The sequence below is a fragment of the Schistosoma mansoni genome, chromosome 1 (genome assembly GCF_000237925.1).
Source record: "Schistosoma mansoni strain Puerto Rico chromosome 1, complete genome".
Lineage (NCBI taxonomy): Eukaryota > Metazoa > Platyhelminthes > Trematoda > Strigeidida > Schistosomatidae > Schistosoma > Schistosoma mansoni.
This window is the reverse complement of record NC_031495.1, coordinates 32,962,387-32,990,060: the sequence shown is the minus strand read 5'-3', so window position 1 is coordinate 32,990,060 and position 27,674 is coordinate 32,962,387. Positions and strand designations below refer to the sequence as shown.

At 33.1% G+C, this 27,674-nt stretch overlaps 1 protein-coding gene across 1 annotated transcript; it reads right to left on the bottom strand.

The window, feature by feature from the left end:
* Window positions 1–3,311: 3,311 nt before the first annotated feature.
* Smp_124910 (stoned-related) lies at window positions 3,312–26,236 on the bottom strand (the record flags this gene model as incomplete). The annotated part of the gene is made up of 4 exons (XM_018794123.1): window positions 3,312–3,874; window positions 4,632–5,991; window positions 6,331–9,059; window positions 24,589–26,236. 4 exons carry the CDS (start codon window positions 26,234–26,236, stop codon window positions 3,312–3,314), a joined length of 6,300 nt encoding a protein of 2,099 aa, XP_018648567.1.
* Between the last annotated feature and the right edge of the window lie 1,438 nt (window positions 26,237–27,674).

The window sequence follows — 27,674 nt, the reverse complement described above, 5'->3', positions numbered from 1 at the left end:
AAGGCGATCTCAGCAAGTGTGATAACTACAGGGGCATCACTATTCTCTCAATACCAGGAAAAGTCTTCAACAGGGTGTTGCTAAACAGAATGAAGGACTCCGTAGACGCCCAACTTCGAGACCAACAGTCTCGATTCCATAAGGATCGATCGTGTACTGACCGAATCGTGACTATACGGATCAATGTGGGACAATCAATCGAATGGAATTCATCACTCTACATCAACTTCATTGACTATGAGAAAGCATTTGATAGTGTGGACAGGACAACACTATGGAGGCTTCTTTGACACTACGGAGTGCCTGCCTGAGAAGATAGTCAATATCATACGGAATTCCTATGATGGATTAAACTGCAAAGTCGTGCACGGAGGACAACTCACTGACTCGTTTGAGGTAAAGCCCGGTGTTAGGCAAGGTTGCTTACTCTCACCCTTTCTCTTTCTCCTGGTGATCGACTGGATCATGAAGTCGTCAACATATGGAGGGAAGCACGGCATACAATGGACAGCTAGGATGCAGCTGGACGATTTAGACTTCACAGGTGATCTGACTCTTCTATCACACACGCAACAACAAATACAAGAGAAGACGTCTAGTGTAGTATCAGCCTCAGCAGCAGTAGGTCTCAACATACACAAAGTGAAAAGCGAAATTATCCGATACAACACAGCATGCACCAATCGAATCACACTTGACGGAGAAGCTTTAGAGAATGTGGAAACCGGTACATATCTGGGAAGCATCATCGATGAACACGGTGGATCTGATGCAGATATGAAGGCGCGGATCTGCAAAGCAAGAGCAGCATATCTACAATTGAAGAACATCTGGAACTCAGAACAATTGTCAATCAACACCAAAATCAGAATTTTCAATACAAATGTCAAGACAGTTCTACTGTATGGGGCGGAGACATGGAGAACTACGAAAGTCACCATCCAGAAGATACAAGTGTTTATTAACAGTTGTCTACGCAAGATACTTCGGATCCGTTGGCCAGACACTGTCAGCAACAAGCTACTGTGGGAGAGAACAAACCAGATTCCACTCGAGGAAGAAGCGATGGAAGTGGATAGGACACACATTGAGGAAAGCACACAACTGCGTCACAAGACAAGCCCTCACATGGAATCCTGAAGGCCAAAAGAGGAGAGGAAAACCAAAGAACATATTGCTCCGAGGAATGGAGACAAACAAGAAAGAATTGAACAACAAATGCTAGTAGTAGGAAGGAAGGTCCAGGACAGAGTGGGTTGGAGAATGCTGATCGGCGGCCTATACTCCATTGTGGGTAACAGGTGTAAGTAAGTAAGTAAGTAATATTTTGCAACACACTGCACTCTGTGAAAACCTTGAGAACTGATAATTGTAACCATTTTGCATGTATTTTACGATAACAATACAGCTTTGTCTCCGAATTCCTTTGTTTTCAATTCCGGAATTAAGCGCATGACTTAGGTATCTGCTCAAATGCGTTAAAAATCTTAACACCAGTAGTATTTTCAAATGATTTTGAAACTTCGGATGGACAGATGTAAGTATTAACTTGGTTATTTCACACTGTATACAACTAAATTAAGCTGTCGAAATAAATGCTGTTGTTTTTGCATTATATAAGATGTATACAGAAAAGATTTGTATGACAGTATTCTCAGTTTTAACTCTCCAAATTAAAAATAAATAGTTTCTAATTGTATTTCTCATGGGGTTAAAGTAAAGGATTCGGCGATCATTATAGTAGCGATTACGAGTTTGACTCATATTCCACTTAAAAGAATTACGCCTATTAACCTATGAGGCTAGACTAAGAACTGATAGATGGTGGAGATTTTTAGCTCAGGTGGTTGATTTTAGTGGGGTTTTGTTCTCTGAGATGGATGGTTGGGTCGTGAAGCTTTCACCATTCTTATGAACGACATCATCAGAATAAACTTCAGTCTACCTGAGGTTTATGCTGATGATGCAAACCATCAATTTGATTTTCTTATTCAAACTTGTTTATACCAAGTTCTTTAGTTATTTAATAGAGAAAATGTGAAAAAAATTAATTCATTGGTTCAGTTATTCATGAAACCCAGTAATTTTTATAGATGAAGTATTCAGATAATCATGTTAATAGTAGGCACATAGAACATTAGAATCAAAACATTTTATTTCGATTATTCTTTGTTAATAAATAAATGGTAGTTGTTTTAGAACGTATGCTGTTCTGAGTTCACAAACAATGGATAACCGGTAGAAATTTCACAAATAAATTGAGTAGACATTGTGTAGGTGGATAATTTCTTCTGTATAAATGCTAAATAATATAATATTTGTTTCAATTAAGTAAAACTGACGAAAACCCAATGGGCGGCAAATCTACGAAGATAAATGGTACATTTAAAGAGAAAAATTATAAATGAACAAACAAGATTTCGGATTAATATCCGGTTATGATTGATGCTTTTTTGTGTTGTTTTTGAAAGATAACTTGAAGGGTTCAAGATAAAAATGAAACGATAAATGATTTACGCGTGATTATATTAATTTTATTTCTGTTTATTGGATGTATTTTAACATGTTGGTACGGTGGATTGTAAAAATGTGTTTTATGAATGTGCAAGAACTGAACTTCCAACTTGTAGTAGTAGGGTATTTTGTGCAAACAAATAAAATAGGGGAAATACACAGAAAATTGTTTATACTCAGTTGATCATAATCAAAATCGTACAGGCTATCACAGAAGGGCTTTGCCTGGGACGCATTACATTATATTGGCATATTATTAATATCAATAGAATGGTTTTGAAATTTTTTAGGGTTATTTCTTAGTTGAATAATTACGTGTGTATAGTAATAATAAATTATATATAATATTAGTTATAAAATGATGATTATATTCCATGTAGAAAGTTTGTCAAGAAGCAGTTTTCAACTTCAGTTGACAATAAATCACTGATAAAAGTGCTCAACAGAAAGATTGGTTAAAATAAAGATAGAAGTTGACTTTCTACATCGTAATTTAAGTACATAATAGTTTTGTTTAACAGTACAAACAATTTATAAGCATGCCATCTCATGAAGTTACTAAGTTATAAGTAGTCTACAACTTTACTTCAAAGAATAAGTGTACAGGATTCACGGTAGGGTCTTTTACATGTTGAATGACAAAAGTATATAGTGCATTCACCATGTTATATGTTGGTGAAAAGAAAAGAAAAGGCGTTTATATGCAGCTGGGAAATCTCATGTTAAAATTAAATCGACAAAAGATCTCCAGTGTTATTATTTAAAACGATCAGTTATATAGAATTACAATTGTCCTTTTAAAAAATGTTATCGGTATTACTGGACTTAGATTGTTCTGATCGAACATCAGACGGTATATCAAACTCTGCACCCAAACCTAAAAGATCACCAAATTCTGTCGGTGCTGTCTGGTTTGTTTGTGCTTCGTCAGAAATAACTGTTGTTACGTTATTGACACGATGATATTCTTCTGATTCCATTGCGTGATTATTGTTATTATCACTGATGTTATTATTTGAAGCATTCTGTTCATATTTTCGATTTGACGATGTTTGTTCATTCGATGTTTCATATAAACTAGATGTATTTTCATCTAGAAGGGATTTCAAAACTGGCTCTTTACGACTACCTAACTGATAGTCAATATCCATTGTATACTTATATTTGGTAAGATATTTTACAAATTTCTCCACATTTCCTGTGTGCTCTACGCTAATTGAACGTACAGTCGCGCCAGATACTGTACTTGATGGCATAGTATATTCAATCTGACAGTATGGAATCAAAGTTTCCCATTCAGGTACTGTATCGTGTGGAGCTAATACTAAATTGCAGGTTAATAGATGTGGACGAAATGATGCTAAAACCAGAAATCAATAAAAAAAGTTGTAGCATAATTCATCTTCTCCTTAATAATAAAGTATTTTACAACACTTCTAAGAGCATTCAAATGGAATATTACACACATAAGTTATAGAATCAACGCATTGATTTAAAATCAAACATTGATTTGATACACACTAAAGCAAAAGACGAGATTTATCTAACTCAACGATCATTCTAAGTTTATTAACTTCAAGTTATGAGTTGTCAATACGATAGCTATACTATTAAAGTATAATAAGGTAAAAAAAAATCATCCTCCAAATAACTGAATAAGAACAACACTACAGTAGGTAATCCTGGTTAGTAATCAGTACTTCAATATATCAGGTGAAAGTAATTTCTTATCTCATACCACTGATTTATCTTGAAAGCAAACTCTAAGAACTTGTAACTTACTCGTAGCTAGCTTTGTTTGAGGTTACCAAACAACGGTTAAGTTTTAAATACTCAATCAAAACTGAAAAGGGTCTCTGAGATCAGTTCATTTTAATTTCAAGATAATTTTAGGACAAAAACGAGTGAAAATCATCTAGATAATTACAATTATTGAGTGACTTTCTAAGTTTAGTAAATACATTCAACTGATCTCAAGAGTAAATATGAAATCACCACTGTATTCATTTCATTAAACGTTACTTAGCTTTGAAAGCCGGTATTAACCTAAAAACAGTGTCACACTCAATTAACATTGTGAGGGAAAGTTTAAAATTTATATACTGCCAAGTAGTTACCTTCCGATTTTTCCGGTACTCTTGGTATACGCCATACAATAGCTTTATATAAATGTTCATATTTTGCAACACCAATACTTGCCTCCAACATGCTTGGTGGTAATAAACTTTGAGCCATTTGTGTGATCCTTTCTAGACCTTTAATTTTACCTGGCTTACGTAATGTGGAATGTACAGAACCATATTTATGATGCTTTTCAACTCGAAAGTGATAGATCCATTCTTCTGGAAAAGGAATGTTTATTTCAACTTTTTCACACGGTACTGCACCAGATCGTTTACTTGCACTGAAATAGCCTGGTACCAGTAAATCACACCTCATTGAGACCCGGCGTCCATCGATTGTATATGTGACTTTAACTTGCATTGGTAATTCTCTGTTCCCACGTAGGCTAACACGAAATCTCAATAATTCAAATCGACAGCCATCTAATGGATAGAATTGTAACATATGATCTTTTTCATATTCATCCATTTGTACGCATGAATGAAATTCTGGTTTTTGTATATTTATCCATTCATCATGCATTACTGGTAATATATCAGAACGTCTGACAACCTCTCGACCAAAACGCCATTTATCATTTAGTCCAAGTACTATATGTGGACCACCATTAACAAACGCTGTGCAGAATATTCGAGTACGTGCTTTCTGCTCTAAAATTGTTCCATGTACATTTAATTTACCTTCATATTCATCAACAACATAACAACAAACCTCTTCACGACTATAATTTAATGATGTATCTTTATGTGATGGTATTTTCATTAAAGCATCTTCAAACACTGGCATCAATCTGCGAATTCTTGACTGGTCTAATGAACCAAATTTTAATATCTCTGTATATATTGGTATATGATCTAGTGTGATATTTTGTTTAGGCTTATGGGTAACCAAATTTTGTAAATTTTTTATTGAAAATTTCTCCGGTCTCATTCCAACTAATTCTTTATAAGAAACATGATTTAATTTAAAAACATGTAGTTTACCATACTTATCATATTGTTGTAATTTTTCTCTAGACAATTGCATATATGGCTCAATACGTACAGTTCTATATGGTTCAGGTGAAATTTTATCTGTATTCTCAATAATTTCATGAAGAGCTATTACTTTCCGACCATGTTCTTCAATTAGTCTCACAGCTACTTCACGCCAATATCTATCTGTTGTATACTTACTAATTTGTTTAACACGTGTTTTCTTCTCTGGATATCTTAACCATAAACGCCAAGTATCTTCTGTATTAACAAATGGATGAAATGGTATATCTAATTCTGGATCTGGTGTTTCCGGTCTTGGGGGTTCTGGATAAGATGGTTCTGGTTTACTTCTGTTATTTTCGTCTTCTTGTTCCAACTGAATTTCAAATGCTTTGTCAACAACATCTTTATCAAGTTTAAATGCGGTAACATTTGATAAAGCATGCTATTTATATTATACTTCATTGTATTCATTATTAATATCATCATCATCATCATCATCATCATCAAAGAAGTCTACCCATCCAGGAGGCGTAGTTGGAGAAATATTAGCATTTGTCTCATTAGTAGAATGATTATCCTCTTCCGTTATCATTTTATTTTCTTCATTACTAATCGATTCAATATTGAAATCAAGAATGTTCATGGATTTTGATTGTTGTGGTGGAGGTTGTATGGTGATTGGTAATTCACTATCTTTATCTGTTGATACTACCGTTGATTTCGATTTCATGGCAGTATTTTGCTGTTGATCTTGATTTATTGTAATGTGTAGTGTTCTTGATTCATTTGAATGAGATGAATTTTCATCCTCACTATCCGGATAAATAGTTTGCAGTGGATCAAAACCATCTAAATTAACATTCACATTTTCAATCGTTTGTATTATTTCAGAATTTTGTAACTCATCTTTAGAAACCTCAACTTCTCCATTGAATGATTCACTAGTATTACTATCAAAACTATCTTTTATTTTACTATGAAGACTTATTTTATTCTGTGGACTAATTAATTTAATTCCAGATGCTATACGTGTCAACTCATCGGTTGAAATGTCAGCGGTATCAGTAATATGAGGATCAATGTTTAACATATCAGGTTCATCAATATCTGAACGTTTACGGAACGGATTATTACCTGATAAAGTTTCTTGTCTAACTGGTTTAACACGTGGTCTAGCTATAGTTTTTAACTCATCTATGCTTGTTTTACGTTCAATTGATTTATTTTTATTTTCTATTGTTGTTGTTGTTGTAATTATTGATATATCTCCAAAATCATCATTAGCAAAAGGATTGATCTCTTCTTTATTATCTTTAATATTCTGGGCATTTGTTGTAAATATCATTTCCTCTTCGTCAGTATAGTCGGTATTATCATAATGCTGATGATATCCCAAGTCATACTCACCAACCATACTACTATGTACTTTTGATCCTATTTCTACTTCTTCTTCTCCTCCTTCTATCTCGTCTTCATTTTCTTTAACAGCGTGTTGTTCATTATCTTCGTATGAAGATGTATCTGAACTTGAATCAGCTGTAATTTCCGGATCAAAATCGTCGTTTTGTTCATAATTTCCATGTTCTATGTCATAGTCGTTATGATAATTTTCCTCAGAAATATCCATAATCGGGTTGGACTGAACAACTTCATTATCGTCTAATTCATTAAATCTATTCAGTTTATCTGCTTCCATATTTTTAAAATTTAATTGTAAAATGTGTGGTTTACTGAAATAGCTACAAGTAGTAAGGAGTTTCTCTTGAATTAGTTTTTGGTGATCAATTAAAAAAAAATAACTTTCTGGTGAATTTGTTTTTATGTCAATTTGTGAATTATTACAATCAAATTTACTTTCAATAGTTTTGGAAGAACTAGATAAATTGTTCTTACCAGTTGTTTTTTGTTGTGTGGTATTAATAACTGTTTGACTATAAAGTTTAACTTCAGGCAAAGGATAATCACAACCAAATAGATTCTCAATAGTTCCTGAACGATCTACAACAAAATAATTATCACTAGATTCTGTTTGACTAAAATCACTTTTAATTTCAATTGCTGAATGACCCGATTCGTTTAAATGTTCACCAGTGCCAGTTTGTTTTGTTTGATTAAATTCAACAATTTGTTCAGAATGTTCTGTATTGTTAGGGTCTATCAAATTATTTGCAACTACTGTGTAATGACTCCCAAATGTATCGATAGACTTTTTCCTAACAAGAAGGTCTTCAGTATCTTTCAGGATATTATAGTTGTTAGTTATATCTTCAGGTACTGATCCTCTCACTCCTAATTCGAAGACAATCTCTGAGGTATCTAAATGAGAGAGATTTGGTGGATGTTGAGAATTGTAATTGTTAAAATCAAGAAACTTCTGGTCAGTTTCTAACTGATTAAAATTTTGTGGATTTTCAGTATCTTTTATGTAATGTGAGTCGAAAAGATTTTCCTCAACAGTTTCGTGGTCCCTTCTATGAGCTTCGCCTTCACTTGTTTTCTCTTGACAATGCTGTTCAAATAGATCTTCTTGGAGATTATTTATGTTCTCAAAATTACCAAACAAATTATCAGTACTTTTTAGCTCTGTACGATCAGTGTTTTTGTTGAATATATCTCCTGTACTATCAAACGGTAAACTATTATTTGCTGCGATTAATTCAAAATTCGCCCAGTTCTCATCACCCAATGATGTATGGGAAGGATATTGATTAACTGCTTGTAATGTATTAAAATCTGCCCAATTTTCACCGATACTTTCAACTGGTTTAGAACTGACGAATTGTTCAGAAGTTTGTAACTGTTCAAAAACTGCCCAGTTATCTGGTTGTTCCAATTCCTTTATATCGATAATCTGATCAGTAGTAGTCGGAGTCTGATTAAAATCAGCCCAGTCTCCAAGGTTATTCTTATCTAAATCTTCTTCTATTTGAAAATTAGCCCAATTCTTATCAGTATCTAAAGAATAGGATTCAGTGTGGTTATTCGATGTTGCAATCGACTGATCAAAATTCGCCCAATTTTCTTCTGAAGTAGTTTTTATCTGATCGAAATTTGCCCAATTTTCAGTTAATTCTAATTCAGGCTTTATATCATCAGATTTTAATTCTGTTGGTTGATTATCATCAGTCTGGTATACTGAGGATAAAGCTTTTATTTTACTTGTTGACTCTTCAACAGTACTTTGTATTCTTGCTGTAAGCTCTTGAAATTCTTGCCAATCTTTAGAATGTGGTGATGATTCAAGCCTAATTATTTTTTCAGTTTTATCTCTAGGACCTTTAAGGAGACGATTTAATTCTTGTTGTTCTTTTCTTTGACGTCGTTCAGCTTTAGTTTCCCCTCGTAGAATACGTTGTATAGCTTTTTTAGGATTTGGTAGAACACTTTTTTCAAAATGACTACGAAATGGAAAGTTTGGATCTGGATCTGATGGGAGTGGTCCTGAAAAAATTTCAAAAGAAATGAAACTGAAATTTAGTGAAATAAAAGATTCGAAACAGCTTCAACAAACTACTAATTATTATTGCCAACGAGCAAAAGATGTAAATATCGTTTCGATAAAGATTCCGTAAAGATAGAATTCCATTATAAAGATTATAATTTATGAAGTTTGAGTCGAGTTACCACCGCCTTTTGTACATTGAATAGTCTTGAAACCACCGAAAAAAGACCAGACTATTAATAGTGAGGTAAAATTTACTATTAATGAAGAACTTGGGTGAGGTTATAATTTATGGATGACCTTTGAGCGATGATCAAGTGACCTTGAGAAAATGCAACCAATTATTAGGGTCAGAAGAAGGCAAAGAATTAGTGTGAGGAAATTGGAAAAGGTTTCAGTTTGATAAAATGGAGTTAGTAATTAAAGTTTCCATCACAGAGTAACACCAGCTCTAATGAGAAAATGATATTTAAGCATATAGATGATTGGATCGTACGCCAAAATTCAAGACTCAATATTCTGAATCTCATGGGTTCATTTATAAATTGTAGTCCCTCCAGGATTTTTGTAATTATATTTTTAATTAACAAGAAATTAGGTTACTAATTTTAGATAATGGATAACACGGGAATCCAGGAATATCACTTTGTAATAAAAACTATTTTACATTGAATAATTTCCAAAAACTCCTTTTGTTGAGTTTATTACAATAGAATATTAAGACACGTATTGGGATTTATTGTATTCCATGCTAGATTTACAGTTCATATCCACATAAATTATGACTCAAGAAAGCTACTGAATTTGATAATGAAATATTGAAAATTAAATATGAAAGTTCACCAAGTACCGAGCAGCTGCAATGAATAGACATATTCCGAAACCTAAGACTTATTTTACGATAGTAATTGCCAACTTAAAGGGTTGGTTCAATTTGACTATCGTGACAATTATATCAGATAGATTGGTCAGAGAGCTATGAGTAAAATAATCAATTTTCACATCCGAAAACGAAATCTGACTAAACTGGACATTGAAATATATTATGGTCCTTTCAGGTTCTATGACATGTATGAGAAATGATTAGTTTTAATATAGTCGATTAGTAGAGTATATGACTTCTAGTTTAAAATCATCCTTATTCTTATAAATATACGTTAGTAGTGATAAAATCCTAGTATAAAAACAGGTGAAACGTATAGTGTCAATATTAACTACCTTAGATCATATAATCAACCTTGATTAAATCATATGAAACTCGTTTTCCTGCAACACATCTATGATCTAAGATATCGTATTTCTGGCTAACAAAATATATATTCTACTTTCATTCAATATCTAAAACTTTAAGGCTCTTTCACAGACTAGCCAAAATCATTAGCAATCAAAGTTTGTTATAAAGATGTTGAATAGACTAAAAGTAAGATATTTTTATAGCAATCAATGACATAATATATGTGCGCTTCATATTTTTAAAACCGAATGAAGGTAACTGGAAGGCGATCAAGTTTGTCTGTCTTGATCTCATCATCGAGATAAATTTGTTAAAATACTTGTATTGTTATATTTCATGGTGTCACACAGTTTGATTGAAAAGTCTTATGACCAGAAGCAGCAAACTTCAAGTGCAAGGACGAAACCGAACTCTAATAAGGTGTTCTCTTGTGATGCTCACCATCTGTTGCGATGATGTATTACTGTAAACAAAATGGTGAGTTCGGAAAGGGTGGTCGTAGAAACAGCATCCACCACTTTATCCATGAAATTTCCGAGTCAGCTAAAAGTCTAAAGAAATTATGAAGGCACCTCTAGAAAACTGATTAAAAATCTAAAAAATGTTGTATATTACTGAACTCAAGCAATTCAGACTCGGACTACGAGGTTATTTCAACAGCTTTATAAAATTAATGACGAGACTGTTTTTCCAGGTCCTAGTCAGTCATAAAAGTATATTATTAATACATTCATCAATCGGGGTGGCTACACTTCAAAACACCTCACGAAAAGGAAACTGAAAAGATAAAGTCTAGAAGAGTTGGGTAGTAATATCTTTGCTAATCGGAAACTATGAATAAAAATTATAATCCAAAAGGAAGGAATGAAATCGGGAAATGAAAAATGTGAAATACTGAGGATACTTTATTTAAGACAGTTTCAAAGCTCTCTTTAGTAGCCTCATCTTGAATATCAGCATACAGAACATGAGTGTAGTTATTTACTTGACTTTACCTAATTGATGTAACAAACCCAGTTATTTCACCATTAGAATGTATGAAACTTGATGTGAACTTTTCATAACCTCATTGAAGTGCGTATGAAACGAAGATTGATACTTCTGAACTGAATCTAAGACGACAGTTACCTGCACAGTTTCGGATGGAATGATACGACAAGGACTTGGAAAGATCAGAATACACACTTCTGCCTGTTCTGCACATTTTGCTACTCTCTTATTGATCGTGACTCGGAAATAGTATGAGACGAGCTCAGGCTATAGTTTTCTTAAACTCTATGAAAGTCTTATGATAGAATGTCGTCATAGTAGTTCGAAACTTTATTACTCAAACATGTGAACTTATTAAAGTACAAAGACTCTAAGGTAGGGTTCTGGTGTTCTGCTGTAGATAAAATTTGGCTGAAGCCGTTTAACAAATACATCAACTTTAAACAAATGGGAATTCTGGTGACTAAACTAGACAGTGAACGGTCATATGATACTGTTATGGAGTTTTAATTGAGGACTTCGGTTTCTATCAGATCACATGTCTGAACCACAATAATACTGAAATTAGTGTATGTATTCTTATACAGCTTATCCGAGCTCCACATTAAGGCAAATCTCCTTTGAATAGATTAGTGTAATATTAAACCCATTTTGAAATAGCCATAATGTATGTAAGTAACTTGAATAGAAACTCGGGAAAGGTATTTTTCTTTGAAATAATGAAGGCGAAAATATATGTATCAACTTCATCTTTATCCTACGTTAGATCTTTTACACATAACGACACTTAGCTAAACTTATATTGCTTGGGCTCAAAGTTCCATTTCCCACAAACGATAGAGAAGTTTCTTGACTATGAACAGTGCTGAAAGAGGTATAGAAAGCATAAATCAACCCACTAAATCCTCTTCTATTAGGCGGAGCCTACAGAAAACTATCATTTAGAGTTAATACGTTGGATTTTGTTGGTCAAAGCTACTCCCTTTCGATTTCCATTCAATTTTACCGTGCATATACTTTTAGATGTTACATCCTCATTGTTTCAAATGAAGTGTGGAAGGATATTAGACGTGAATTTGCTCTTTTATTCTCATGTCTACAAAAATTTCAGTAAAAATTAAGTAATTCCACAGGGATACGCACTTGTATTTGCAATCCGTAAACTCAACACACTTCTTATGAGACTTACAAAAGTCATCGTTTTTCCACCATCCAGTCATTACATAAATGTCTTAGACCGATCGTATAGATATTCTGGCGTTTTAACTTACGACTCTTCATCATCTTAATAAGTTTTTCATTATTATATCAACTTAACATCGGTAAAGAAAACAAATATCTTTTGCTTCTTACTATTTAAAAAACACAAACACTAATCAGTGAAAACTTCTGTCTAGTGAAAGAGTATATTGAGTCTGTTTTGAATATAAACTAACTTCCTAATGGTTATACTCCAAATACTTACAGAGATAATATTCCACTTGTCAACTTATGTATATAACAGATCTTAATTGCTCTTAATTCATCTGAGTAACAATGCGGAATATCACTCGTAATACGATAGGCACTACCATACTGTGATGTTGCTTATGATTTATATTACTTAAAATTACTTCAGTAGTTTGTCACGAAATACAAAAGATATTAGAAATCTTAAGGGCTATGAACGACTAAGTACTTTAAAAGTAACATTAGAAATAAGAACTATACTGCCTTAAATCCTTATGCCAACCAACTACCGGAAAAAAGATAAGCAGTGAGGTCTTGTTTGGAATCAGAAGATAATGACGAACAGGATAAAATCTTTGTTTGTAACGTTTTGTGATATCAATCTTACGATTATGTATTTATGAGAAATTCAACCTCCACTCATGATGTATTATGAACACATATCAACTCCATAGTAGAAGATCTTGCTCAGATTATTTTTTGAAGTTATAATGTGAAATATGATTAAACTGATTTCATTTCAATAAAACACCCAGAAGTTAAGGTCAAATAAGTCATCCCACAAGTCAATTTGTTAAGCAAATATTTTGACCTCTTCTAGAATTTGGGTAAACTAGTGAAACAAATATGTTCATACACTTTACAAACGTACTCCCTACAAAGCTAATCATTGGCAAGTATCTTATCATTTTGAATACCGACCGTCGCTGCTACCTTGACGTGGTGGTTGGGCTTGTCTATCGTGATGAACCAATCGAGCTATACTGGCTGGAACAATCGTTCCTCAAGGTTCTATCATGCCAGACAGATCGGTTGAAGGGCGAGAAGACTAAAAGCAGCAAACCCAAGGTCCGAAGGCGAAGTTGTACTACCGACTGTACAGTGGTGTGACGGTAGTAAGGAGTTTCCTTCAGAAAACCGGCATAACAGCTATACTGACTTCTCACAAGGAAGGGTGGGGTTAGAGAAGGTCAACCCTTAAAATGTACACCTCTCCTTATCCCACGGATATCCATCTCCGGCTGTAAGGTCCCAACAAGTATGGTGCTAACACAGAAATTACTCACAAAAAGATCGTGTGTAACCGGCCCCAAGTAGTTGTCTCTTGGGCACTGCAGTCACGCTCTCATATCACTAAGACCATTTCTAATGCAATTTCTTTCTCAGGTACTTCTAGAAGAACCCTTACGTGGTGTGTGAAACCGGGAAGTGATGACCTCCCTCATGCCTCTAACAGAACTCAAGATCGCTGTATTCATAATCAATCTCCTTCTTCGATTCCTATTATTCCTCCCACCTTGACACACGTCATTGCCCTTTCGTCGTTTCTGCCTTTGCTCTCACTGACTGCAGCTCGGATAAAGTGAAATGTGACTGGCTGGCTTCAGACCTGGTCGTGGCTGTATCGACCACATATTCACTATTCGTCAGGTTTTAGAACACAGGCATGCTTATCGACGTCCGACAATGATAGTTTTTCTTCACTTAAAAGCAGCATTTGACTCTGTAAACTGAGATGTTCTGTGGCAGTGTCTGTCATTGAAAGGTGTACCTGGGAAGTGCATAAACCTTGTGAAGGCTTTTCACTCGAACACTACTAGTCGAGTGAGAGCTCATGGTGAACTGACATGGCTCAGAATCGATCACAATGGTGTAGGTGTATACACTCTATGTTTTCCCTCAAACTAAAAGATTAAAGTTGCTTCATATCTGTCTTTCTTCTTGTACTTTATCCTTATATACAATATTTCTTTTATATATTGCCACCACTAAATTAACTACTTCTATGAATTCGGTGTTCATCTTGTTATGTCAATGAGGTATGGCATCTTGGAACAATATATATATGTGCTTGATCCTACGTTGTAGCTGAATGACTAATCTTATCATTTATTCTGAAAACTTTTTTGTTTTCTTCTTTTAAAATATTTGGTTGGATATTAACAGGGTAATGTTACCCTGAGTCTTGTTTTATTCTCATTAATATTTAAAAAACAAGTGATTCAATAATACTGATTTAATTATGTTGAAACATCTTTGGTACATACAATAGTGACGCCTCATTGGATCTACTATGAAGATGAGGAATAAATTTATTTTACAACAAATTAAAGGTTGAATTGTTCTCTATAACTAATGTTACCGGAACAGGTATTTTTGTTTGAAAGTATAGTTAACATCATGTGGGATATAACGTATTCTATAATATTCACTTAGTATTGTTTGTTTGAATCTTCTCATTGATACTTAGGACTGCAACTGGTCAGTCGAGTCCCAAAGTGAACATCAACTCTGAGATGCAGGTACATCCACCTGACGAGTCCCAAATAGGACGAAACGCGCGTCCTAGATTCCACTACTAGCCACTATCCATCTTTGCTTATATTCTATAATACTTTTTCACAATCAACTATGTAAGTCTGATCTTTATATATATGAAAAGTAAAGAGAATCAATCGATAATTCTAGGACGTAACAAATATTTTCTTTATTGTGCGAAAACTATTGATAGCTGGTAAATAAAGAATCTCTAAACAAAGTTATTTGTTGAAATATAAGAGTTAAATTAATGTGACTTCATGATAAGTAACTTGTATTTAGAATAATAAACTATGTTGGATGTTTTGTAAATAGTTTAGAAAAATATTTTGGTTTAGATCCTCATTGTGCTTATATTCAATAATGACTTGTCTATCAGACTAAACCACCCAAAATATCAAATAAAGGACGATTCAATGTTCAATTAAATAGCCTACTACATACAAAACATAATTTAGTTTAAAAATCTCCGTGTAGACTATTGCGTTACACAATTATTTATTACTTGAAGACTAAGTAAATGACTATAAAACTCTTTTAAATCATATGATCATCAGTGACTACTCTTAAAGAGAATTCCTGAACTCATAGCTACAAGGTATGAATAGTGAAATCCGATCATGTCAGTAGTGAGACACATATCTCTAACATCACTCGATGCTAATGAAGAAAAATCTTAAAATGAGTGAATTCGGGTAAATAAGTTATTAGGTTCTGACTGTTTTGATCTATAAAATCATTTTTAGAGCAAGAGATGAAAGCACTTGGTTTGATTTCTAAAATAATTGTAGGTCCTAACTTTGGAAAAGTTGAAATTAAATTGAAGTAGACTTCATAGGGTATTATTTTGAAGGGTATAGTACCTTAATCAATTTTTTGTGTCATCTACAATGTTATATTCTTTTTTTAGAATTTACGTTTAATAATGACTACAAGCAACTCTTGTTTACAACTTCAAAATATTTCATATTCTATTTCAAACTTAAAGTCTTGTTCACTTATTGTTACATTGAAAGACTTTGCTGTCAAGTTACACTGAGCTTAGACTGACAAGAATGATATACCATCAAATCCCAAAATAATACATTAATTCTATTAAGACAATAAATGCGCTTTAGAAATAAATCTGAGAACGAATAAAGTGAAAGGTGGTAAATACACCATTGTAGATAATATTTTGAAAAATTAACGAAGCTCAATGTATTTGGTTGGTTGTCTTTGAACGCTGACAACTTATAAAAAGAAATAGAATAAAAGTGTTATTAATTTAATAGCACTTGTTTTAATAGCTTCATCAGAAGACTTTAATTGTTATCGAGAGAAACAGTGAAATGCAATCACGTTCAAATCATTTTCTAACAAATAATTCATATCCACCGTCCAGTGCTTCCAGGTTTTCAATGGTGATCTAACACTGTTCCATTTATGATATTAATTCAATCATAAATCAACAAAAACCGTCAGATAATCCCTAAGTGCTTATAAACTGTTTTACACTTGATGAAGAGTTCAATAATTTACGTGAAGCATTTGTCTAATGCTTTCTCCAACTATAGCACTAGACTATGATGAAAACAACTTACAAAATATACAAAATTATCTATTTCAAACCACTTTGTACTGAATATTGTGGAATTAACACCAACTGTTTGATGAAAAGCAGAAGAATTCGACAAAATTATAAATAAACAGAAAATGTGCATATATACCAACTAGTGATAATTATTATCATTACTATTAGAAAGAGGCATGAACTTACGGGAATAATTACCTCAAATAGTTGTCTAATTCTTAATCACCTTTTTATTTGAAACCATTATATATTTAATCCAATATTTTTTAAAGCAATGTTTTCTACTGCAGTTTATATTACAGAACAACGTAAACACAGTAGACAATCGTGAAGATGCAATAGAAACAATACAACCAACGTTTTACATAACAATGAATTCCAAAATTATAGAATCACGTTCAAGTATAAATAAACCAGAATGAAATGATGTGTCATTTGAGGCTAAGCAAACTAGTGTATGTCTGTTTATCGATTTTGCAGTGGACCAGTTACTCAATCAGAGAAACACATTTGCATTCAGGTCAGACTCCTTTTTTCCTTGCCTAGTTAGCTTCTCTATCCCTTTTATTCCAAAAGAAAAGAAACAAATTCTACATTTCTCACAGGGTATCAGAATGATCAATAGTCGATAGGAAGGGGGTGGAATAGATAATATTTACTGAGAGCAGGGAGAATGCATAAAATAAATGGTGAGACATACACGTAAATTTACTTTATGATTGTTTCAAAGTCCAAAATGTCGACATGGATGTGTTAGCATTAGAGATAATAAAACAAGTTACTAATATGAAATGAGAATGTAATAGAAAGGAAAAAAGATGAGGGTTAGAGCTGTTCAGCCTCTAACTAATCATTCGAGTATTCATAACAAGAATATCGAGAGAAGATAGAGAAATGAGAACTGAATAGACTGGTTACAACTAATGCTATTGGATTATGAAATCCTGTTTGCTCACTATCCTTACATTTGGAAACTGTTTGTCTATTTTCTTTGAATGATATACTAATCAATAAAAATGTATATAAATAAATAGCATCAGCTATGATCAGGATAGATTTTAACAAAATAATCAATAAAACTGATCAAATGAACTACAAGGCAAAAAACTCATTTAACAACATGAAGTTTAGAAATCAACTATGATTAGTCAATAAACTAATGAGGTTCATAAAATTGTAGACTGAACAAGTTATTTAGATGTTTCAATCGGTCGCTTATCTTATACTTAAGTAATGAGTACCACAAGAATTGGGAAGTAGTAGTAGTCGACTAGACTAGAAAACAACATTCCATTATGAATAAGAAAATGGAATTTCTAGATAGTTTTTACTTTAAATAACTTGGAAATTTAAAAGTATTGAATATCTGTTTATGAAGATCAAACTAACAACTTATGTATAAGCATGTTACCATTGATTTAGTTGTTTCCATTCAGAATGTTCACATCTTTTATATTCAGTTAGTTTGTGGTTTGACATAATGGTTTTCCAATGCTAATTGATAACAGTCGCCAATGAAACCGGAAAAAATATATATATATGATTTGTGTGGCGCATATATATTTGGTGCCTCCTTGTACTAATGTTTATATACTTAAATAAACAAATAAATAAGATAGAGGCATTCATTACTTCAGGAGGTTTATACTGATTTAATAAGTAACGACAACGTACGTTTGTATGATTCTAAATGTCTCATTTAATCGGATTGAGTACAATAAACAAAACATCGCTAAAAATCTCTACTACCAAAAATCTAAGTATTAGTAAATCACCCTACTTATTAATGAACGTATTTAGAATATTCTTAGTTAAAAGGATTTGTATTTATTACAGAGGTGTAGGGTTATAGATAGATTAGGATAAATTGCTTCTAGGTCATCAACGAAGTGATTCAACATCCGAATAATCTCTTTAATCAGTTATGTGTATCTCTATAAACTCAATATCTGAAATTTATCTACCAGACGGATAACTAGGTCAACCAGTAGTTTTAAAAAGTGTTTAATAGATAAAATCTACACCATTAAAAGGGTTACAAGGTCATTATAATTGACTTTCGTGTATTTTTTTTCAACCTATAAATAAGCTACCAGATATTGCCCCTATGTTACGTGGTTTGATCGAGATTTAGTTGGTTTCAAAAGTAATTTTTATCACGATAATATTGAGTGGAAATGGTGCAGTATCTAAAAATTAACTGATGATAAGATTGTGGAATTGGAACTCTGGGTTCCCACTCAATAGTTTAGACGTATTATCTTCATCACAAAGCCTAATTATTGTATGTTCAGTTGGTTGTGAGTTTGTGGATGCATCCTTCTAAATATTCTCTAAACTACAATGAAACAAGTGTCCAATGCATCCTGGTGTCTAAATTATAGATTCCTGTTGACAAAATATATCTTGAAGCACAAACAAATCGCACCCATTTTAGTTTAAAATTAACAATAAACGAGACAGGTTTTTATAACCTAAGATTATGCTGATATAAAGCTTCCTGATGACCAGTTTTTCACTCAGAAGTAATAGTTTTTTATACATAAACGTAGAATTTCCAGTATTTATTGAAATACTAACGTGGTCCTTCATCATGAATATTTTTAAATGAATGTCGATTGATAAGCTGACTGATTCAACATCAAACCTTACATAAAGCTGTGTTATTATGGATGACCAAGAAAACTTGTTGCTAAAAACCACAGAGAATTTAAACGTTTATAATATCCAGTGATAAGTAAACAGGAAAAATATCTTCTGTAACCAGAATAGTTTAATTCATATCAAATAAGTCAATAATTCTGTACATGACTGAAATTAAAAACCAGTCACGTTATACACTGATAATAGATCAGTTGATTTTGTGATTATTCTCAGCTTTTTCTACTTTATTTAATAATACACTGCAAGGCAGAGAGTAAATTACTACAAATGGCTAAAGTTCCAATAATATAATTCCATTTGGAATAGTTTGAGTTATCCCGTTGTTGATATTTTTGACCGAAATTCGATCAGTCTTGGTTGGTATATTATGGGTATCCTATGTGAATTACCTCGATATAGTCATATAGGATAAATGAAATGTGTCTAGCAGCGGAATCCGAGAATCCACTGCTAGCCACATTCATTCTATTCTATTTAAGTAGTATATCAATGTGAATAACTTATAATTAGGATGAAATAACTGACAAATATTCTGTATTCTTTAGGAATTCATCAAACGCGATTAAAAATAACTGAAAATTCACGGAAAATCTTTTGTTCATTGCCTAAATATCTGATACGAATGAGCTTCAGTTATCGAGTTGATCATTGACAGACCAATTCTAGAAAAAAAAATAGACAACTGAAAAAAAGCGGATAATTTTAAAAATCATAATTTGTTTTCCATTAGAAAATTCATTTCCAAACATTATCATATAATAAAATGGTACGGCCGAGAGTGGGGAGAGTGCGCTCTCCCTCTCCAAATGCTCTCATATGGCCACGCGTATATAGCCTCTGCCAGGGAAGTCCTACTCACTGCCTTCTCGTGGACAGACAGTTGTTTACGAAATTGAGAGGACGAAAAGTGAATGTCCGGCGATTTAACCGGGTTGATGGACACGGAAAGTCCACCTAAGGGAGTTGGAAAACCCCGATTCCAAACCAATGGTGAACATGGGCTCAAAGATCCTGAGGGAACAAATGGCATATGAATCAATCGTTGGTCACAGGCTACCATGGGACTGCATCTCCTCACGATGCTCCACTGCCTTGTGAATCATATCTTTAGGTCAAAGGCTCAGGGTGTGGCCACCTAATAAAACCACCTGCTTCAGTTTGGGCAGTCAGTCAGTATCACAGCCCTCACATAAATCAAATAAGATTTGTGTGGCGTATATATATCTGGTGCCCCTTTGTACCAATATTTATGTGTTCAAATAAATAAATAAATAAAATAAGATTAAATAACTGATGTTCAAACAAGAAGTTATGATGATGAAGGCTTATTCGACTGTAATTAAAAGTATCGAATTATAACGTATAACATGTTGTCTAGCATTATAAATAATTAATCTACCCGCCCATAAACTGACATATTTATTTTCTCACTGCTAGAGGTTTTAAATTTAAAGAGTTGATGACTTATGTGTATATGAGTTAAAGTTAAATACCTAGTCAATATTTTAATATTTTTAATTATTACATTCATTGATATCGGTTTGGAGCAATAAAACAACTATTTTACTTGAAGACGACAGGTGGACTACTATGCCTTAACATTTCTGTCAATAATGAATGAACAGTCAATGTCCATAATCTCCTTTTTTGAATTCGAATTATTGTTATTTTACATATTAAAATTTTGTTTTATTTATGATCATTATTTATTCGATATTTTGTTGTTAAAATAAGTTAAGCAAGGGATGGTATAGGAAAAGAAAAGTGTTTGATTTACTGTTATTTGTTTATTTTCCCCCATTGTTTATTTTTTAAGCACATAAACACAATAAATAAACATAAATCAATGAATAGTCGATGTAAACATTGACAATTTAATTTAATTTGACCGACATTAATGTTCTTTAAATGAATTAACAATTCATAGATATTTGATGGCATCGCCTATTTTTTTGTTTACCTTAACTGTATTCAACGACTCAATAAAGTTGATTAATATTTGAATGTTTCAATTTTTTTAAAAAAAAACGGGAACAAAGTGCTTTTAACAATAATAATAACTTATTAATTATAATAATCTCAACTGTATACTTCAAATTCATTCGCTGAGAGTTTACAACTATATTCTTCCTATTCAATCTCGACTGTATAAGTTGATGACTTTGTAAAAAAAAAGAGGGGGGGAAAGTTTTTCAACCCTATTATGAAAAATAGTTTAGTCGTTATTTTGTTTCGATGAATCATTTTCTCCATACTAACTTATTCATCATAAAATCCTTTGTTTATCTTAGAAGATAGAGCTGAACACATTTTATTTATTGACTATAGTTATGCTGAGCACTTATAATCCCACTTTATAATAGACTTACATAGATATTATGTTCTAACTTCAATTAAGGTAATCAGATTCTCATCAAAACTTCAGCTATAAAATAATTCCTGAACAGCCTTGGTTTTTTGATAGTTGCGATTAGAGAATGCTGTTGAGACTACTGAATTCAGAGATTTACATCACAAACTGACTTTGTTAAAACAACCAGTGAAATCCAAAAAAAACACAAGGAAGCTAATAAGTCCTAGCATAGGAATTCTCAGCAGTTTGTATCCATGACCTCACGAAGAGTCGAACCTCGGAAATTCAGGCCTCTCAGCAAGCACCTAACCTTCAAATTCATGAGTTAGGATACAATGTTTTGCATTCATTATTTCAGTCATTTTTTGATATTTTATAAACACTCAATATAGTTAAAATGTAAACAGTTGTGGCATTTTACTGGTCTAAAGGTTAAGCGCTTTCCATGAAGCCTAAAGATCGTGGATTTGATACCTCGTGAATTCATGTATGTTCACTGCTGAGGAGTCACACATTGGGACGAAGCAGCTATCCAGTGCTTCCTGGTTTTCAGTAGTTTTCCAACCACAGTCAATTAGTGACATGATATTTTCTATAAAGATACTATTTCTTGGTGATATTTGTGTCTAATTAATATTTGAAATTATTCATTTTACTTTGACTCTTTTACTTGGTCATTAAAGGAAAATGCTTACTGAAAACGGACCGACTAACTTCACCCTAATGTCTTTAAAGAAATAGTAGATTATCTCTTAATCTCATTGTCGCCTTATTGTTTTCTTTACTCCAGAGAGTGTTTACGCTAGCTACTTGTAAATTCGAAATCGTATCTCAATAATTTAAGGACTCAATCGTTCAATAATTAAATAGTAAGCTCAAATCCAAATACGCCAACTTCTATTTGAGTATATGGATTGTATGAGTATACTTCCTGAAACACGTTTTCTAGCTTAAGGCCTAGCACAGACATCCAAAGTGGATTATTAAACAATATATACGTTCTTTAATACAACTGAAATTTGTTTTCATATAAATTTAATTCTAATAAGAGTTCCCTAATCGTTCATTAGACACACAACCTGACAAAGGGACATCGAAAGGAATTTAAACTTATTATTATTTACTATACCGTCCTCTAGTATTATACCTTCATCTTATTACAATCTGACTTGTTGTTTTTCGTTCTGCCCTTAGCTATGTTTTAGAAAATATTGTCTATTCAAAGTATGTGGAAAAAGTTTGAAAAATTGAAGAAAGATAGTTTATATTCAAGGATTTATTTATTTATTTGAACACATAAATATTGGTACAAAGTTGTCACCAGATATATATACGCCACACAAATCTCATTCGATTTGTATGAGGGCTGTGATACTGACTGACTGCCCAAACTGAAGCAGGTGGTTTTATTAGGTGGCCACACCCTGAGCCTTTGACCTAAAGATATGATTCACAAGGCAGTGGAGCATCGTGAGGAGATGCAGTCCCATGGTAGCCTGTGACCAACGATTGATTCATATGCCATTTGTTCCCTCAGGATCTTTGAGCCCATGTTCACCATTGGTTTGGAATCGGGGTTTTCCAACTCCCTTAGGTGGACTTTCCGTGTCCATCAACCCGGTTAAATCGCCGGACATTCACTTTTCGTCCTCTCAATTTCGTAAACAACTGTCTGTCCACGAGAAGGCAGTGAGTAGGACTTCCCTGGCAGAGGCTATATACGCGTGGCCATGTGAGAGCATGTGGAGAGGGAGAGCGCACTCTCCCCACTTTCGGTCGTACCAGGGCATTTGGGGATAAAAACATCTATGAACTACTGAAATCAACAGATGATAAGTACTTCTCTATTGTTGATGAATTTAAGTCAACAGACAAATGAGAATCATAAAATACTATTGTAATTTATGAACTTCAGAATATAAAATTAATTCAGTTAAAAAAGATGTCTGCTGATGATGCAGCCTGTCCTGGAAATATCTCTTGTGTGGACTAACCTTTGGTCATTAGCCTGAGAAAATTGAGACCACGTGAATATTTGATCTAACTATTATAGTCATCAATTTTCATATTAGTTTGAATTCGTTTATTCTTCTGGAAATAAATCAGAATGTTAGAAATCACTTTTAGAGGTATAAAATTAACATCGTTTCAGTAGAAGGACTGTGTAGCTAAACCTGAGTTAACTAGTATGCCGAAGATTAAAGGGCAACAATAATGACTTCTAATTGTAAATGGCTCTTATTTGACTCGACATTCACAATTAGCCTAAATGAAACAAAAAACCTTAAAAGGAGCAACATCTTCAGAAAAACAATCATTCTGCATTACTTCCTTTTTGAGAATCAGTTGTCATACGGCATATATCGAATTTAAACAAAACACTCAAACGTGTTTCTAAATAGATTCTGGGGATTTCCTGGATGTTGACCAAAAAGAAACACAAACCCGCTCTTGAATTCAAACTTATAACCATTATGCTATAATTAAACTAACGGTTCATGACTCGTTCCTTGTCAACAAAACCAGTCAGTGTACAAAACTTTTTCTGCAAATATTAACAATTACAAAACCCTAGGTTTATAGCCTTTTCCACGTTCATCTATTAGTTAATTCGACGTGTACATTAACTAATATACATTTCTTATAAACGATACCATATAAATCACACTTCCATGAATTCGTACGTTTATTAAAGTATAAAAGTTTCAGCATCGACGCAAATTGTTTTTACATTGAAAATTCAATTATTTCTCATATTGATAATATTCAATGAATTTTAACAATAAGTTCATATTCAAGATATTTTTACTAGGTCGGCTAACTAAGATCAATTTCGTTAAATAAGGTATAAAATTTTATACCCTAAGTTTGAGGAATCGTTTATCCATACCGTAAAACCATAAAGTTTCAAATTCACAAAATTACTGAAAAATGTGATAAACTTACCAAGATCGACTAAACCAAAAAGTTTATCCTTTTTACGTCTCTTTTTGCTAGTATCATGTTGACTAGTTGTTGTAGATTGTGGATTCTGTGGTCTTGGTGGTAATTCTTTAGGTGGTGATGGACGTTTAGGTGTACTTACTGAATGAGAAGGCGGTGAAGGGACTGGAGGTGGTGGTGGTCTCATTGGAGGTGTTAAACTATTTTCATTATTTATTTTCATCAAGCTTTCAGTAGATGCACTTGTGATAATGATTGATGGTGTTGTTAAATAAGTGTCACTGTTATCACGCATATTTTTCCACTCTGAATTGTGAGCAGTTAATTTAGTAAGCGAAAATGGACCTTGACTTAGCTCGTCATTACTTGATTCATACTGATCAGTATTCTCCTGTTCCTGTATTTCTTCACCATAGTTAGTTTCATGAACTTGAATGTTTTGTTCCCCATCAATAGTTATAACTAGTGATTGTTGATTTTCATCATCATATTTATAATAATCGTCTTCTGAATGACTACGAACATACTGCCGATCATCAATTTCGTCTTGGTATACATTTCTAGTATCGCATTGTATATTTTCTTTGTTTTCACCCTCCTCTTCTTCTGGCTGTTTTATAGATGTGAGTGATTGATTCATTGAACTTCGAATACTTTTTGTACTTTCATCATCTTGTTCTTCCGTATCGTGTTCCTCTTCATTATCACTAGATAATGAGAATTGTTTTGGTGTTTCATTAGAAAATGATAAAACGTCATCATAATCAGCATGATCAATTATAGGATAGTCGATTTCATATTCAACAGCTAATTTTGTTACACTTTTATCGTCATCAAAATAATTGTTATTATTTGCATAGATTGCATACTCATTTTCCGTCGAATTCTCTCCTTCTGATTCATATTGTAAATCTGTACTATCATACGTATAAGTTGATAAAATGTTCGTGTCGATTTCATTTTTATTATCATTGTGATCGTCACGTACACTGGACGATAGATTATTCGATTCGATATTGATATTTTCAAGAGATTGCGATTGTGATCCAACCGGTGTATTAGATTCATTATCATCCATTGTTTCTATTGCTGTTTTCTGTATCTTGTTTTCATCACTTATTGGCCACTGAAATGTTTGAGCTTTATGCATAGGATCACTTTCTACATCCGATATATCTGTCAATTCAAAACAATCATCTTGAGCTAGAGGTGCTGGAGATTCACATTCTTTTGTTTGTCGTTTGCCATATTTTGAACTAACTACACTTGCTACTTTACAATTATCATTAATAGCAGTACTAGTAACGGTACTGTTTATGTGGGTTGAGGCATCGTTTTCGAGCGTACTTGGTGGGACAGATATTGCCCTGACCGACGTTTGATGAACTTTACGCTTAGGACTTCGAGTTCTTCTGAGACTTGCAAGTACCTGAGCTCGAATAGAAGAAGATGAAGGAAAAGACTTTGGATCTTGTCCGGATGAAATTTTCTTTGAAGGTCGTGTACGAGATCTGACCACCGGACTCTGAAATTCATTATCACTGTCATTCTGACTTAGTGATGTTTGATCAGCTGATTCACTGCGTGTCTTAGCCCGAACTTTCGAACTTCGACGACTAATAAATGCAATTGGATTAAATTTAAAACTCATTTCTCAAATCATATATGCGATTGGGATATCTTAACACAGATAATAGTATACAATCTCGGTTTAAATACATCTTGTATAATTGTCTTCAGCACAACTTCAGTCCTTTAGATTTCAAATAATTAAATGTGTGAATATACACGTGGAAATTGAGTTAATCAGCATCTGTTATTAAACCAGTGATCATGATTTATCCATATTTCTCACATGCTTTGAAAAATTGAAACTACTGATGTGTGGTCTGTTTGTTTATCAAACCCTCGCATCCACATATCTGCTTGTGTAGTGATGGTCGTATTATTCAAAATGGTCAGATATTTGTAGTAAGGACAGCCACAAAATATCCTTGTCCTCACTAATATAAACTAGTCAGGAAACATTTAATTTAACAAGAGATGAGAGGCTGACAGATACTTTCCATCACTTTATCAAATAGGAAAGTAAAAATAGCTCAAATTCAAATTCCGCCCACGTAAAATGTTAGTTTGCCTTTCGTAGGGTGAGACTTGAAACGATTTAGGAGTGGCGATGTGAGATCTAAGATTTTGAGACTAGTTGAGTAAAAATATTCTTAAAAATATAACTTGGAGAACTGGTTTCTATGGTGATTTATACTCACTCTAGAAAAAAGTAACAGATTTTAACTTCGATTTTCTGTTCAAACTTAGTCAAGACTATTCAATATAAAATTTTATTTGTTTTCATTGGAATAACATGTAACGTAGATTATCTTACTTGGAAACTAAAAATTATAGACGAAATTTTTTTATCAAAATGGGATTTTGTAGAGATTGTAGTAATTTTAACAGTTGAATTCATGAGTAGATCTAAGCTAGAACACGATTGAAAACCTGGAAGCACTGGACAACCGTTTCGTCCTAGTATGGGACTCCTCAGCAGTGCTCATACGGGACCCGGACCCAAAGAAAATTTTGGTCGATAGAGAAGTTTGTTTGATTATTAACATGCGACGCTTAGTTCAGTTAAAGGAAAAAAAATGAGATAGGATCATTTTGTGTAACTTACCCCACCCATAAGTCTCCACTTAAAAAAGAAGACGATGAATAGGTTGTTTTTTTTTGTGGAGTTAATTTCAATCACAGACGGACGTCATCTAAAGAATAATTAAAAACCTGACACAAACGAAACTTAATACACCAAAGGTAACAATTTTAGAAGAATGTACCTGAATAAAAGTAAATCCGCTTTCTTTCATTCTAACTGGCACTTCATATAAATATCTAAACACTTTAGTATATTTGGTAACTAGCAATAGAATCCAAGAAATGTATTTCATTCTATTTGAAATTTGTTAGTAAGATTTACCTACGTTCGAAAATTGAAGTTCACACTGTTATTCAAACCCAATAACTTTCCCTTCAAATAACATGTTATCATGTAAACCATTGAGACCAGATGATCACTAACGTATTAGAGTAAG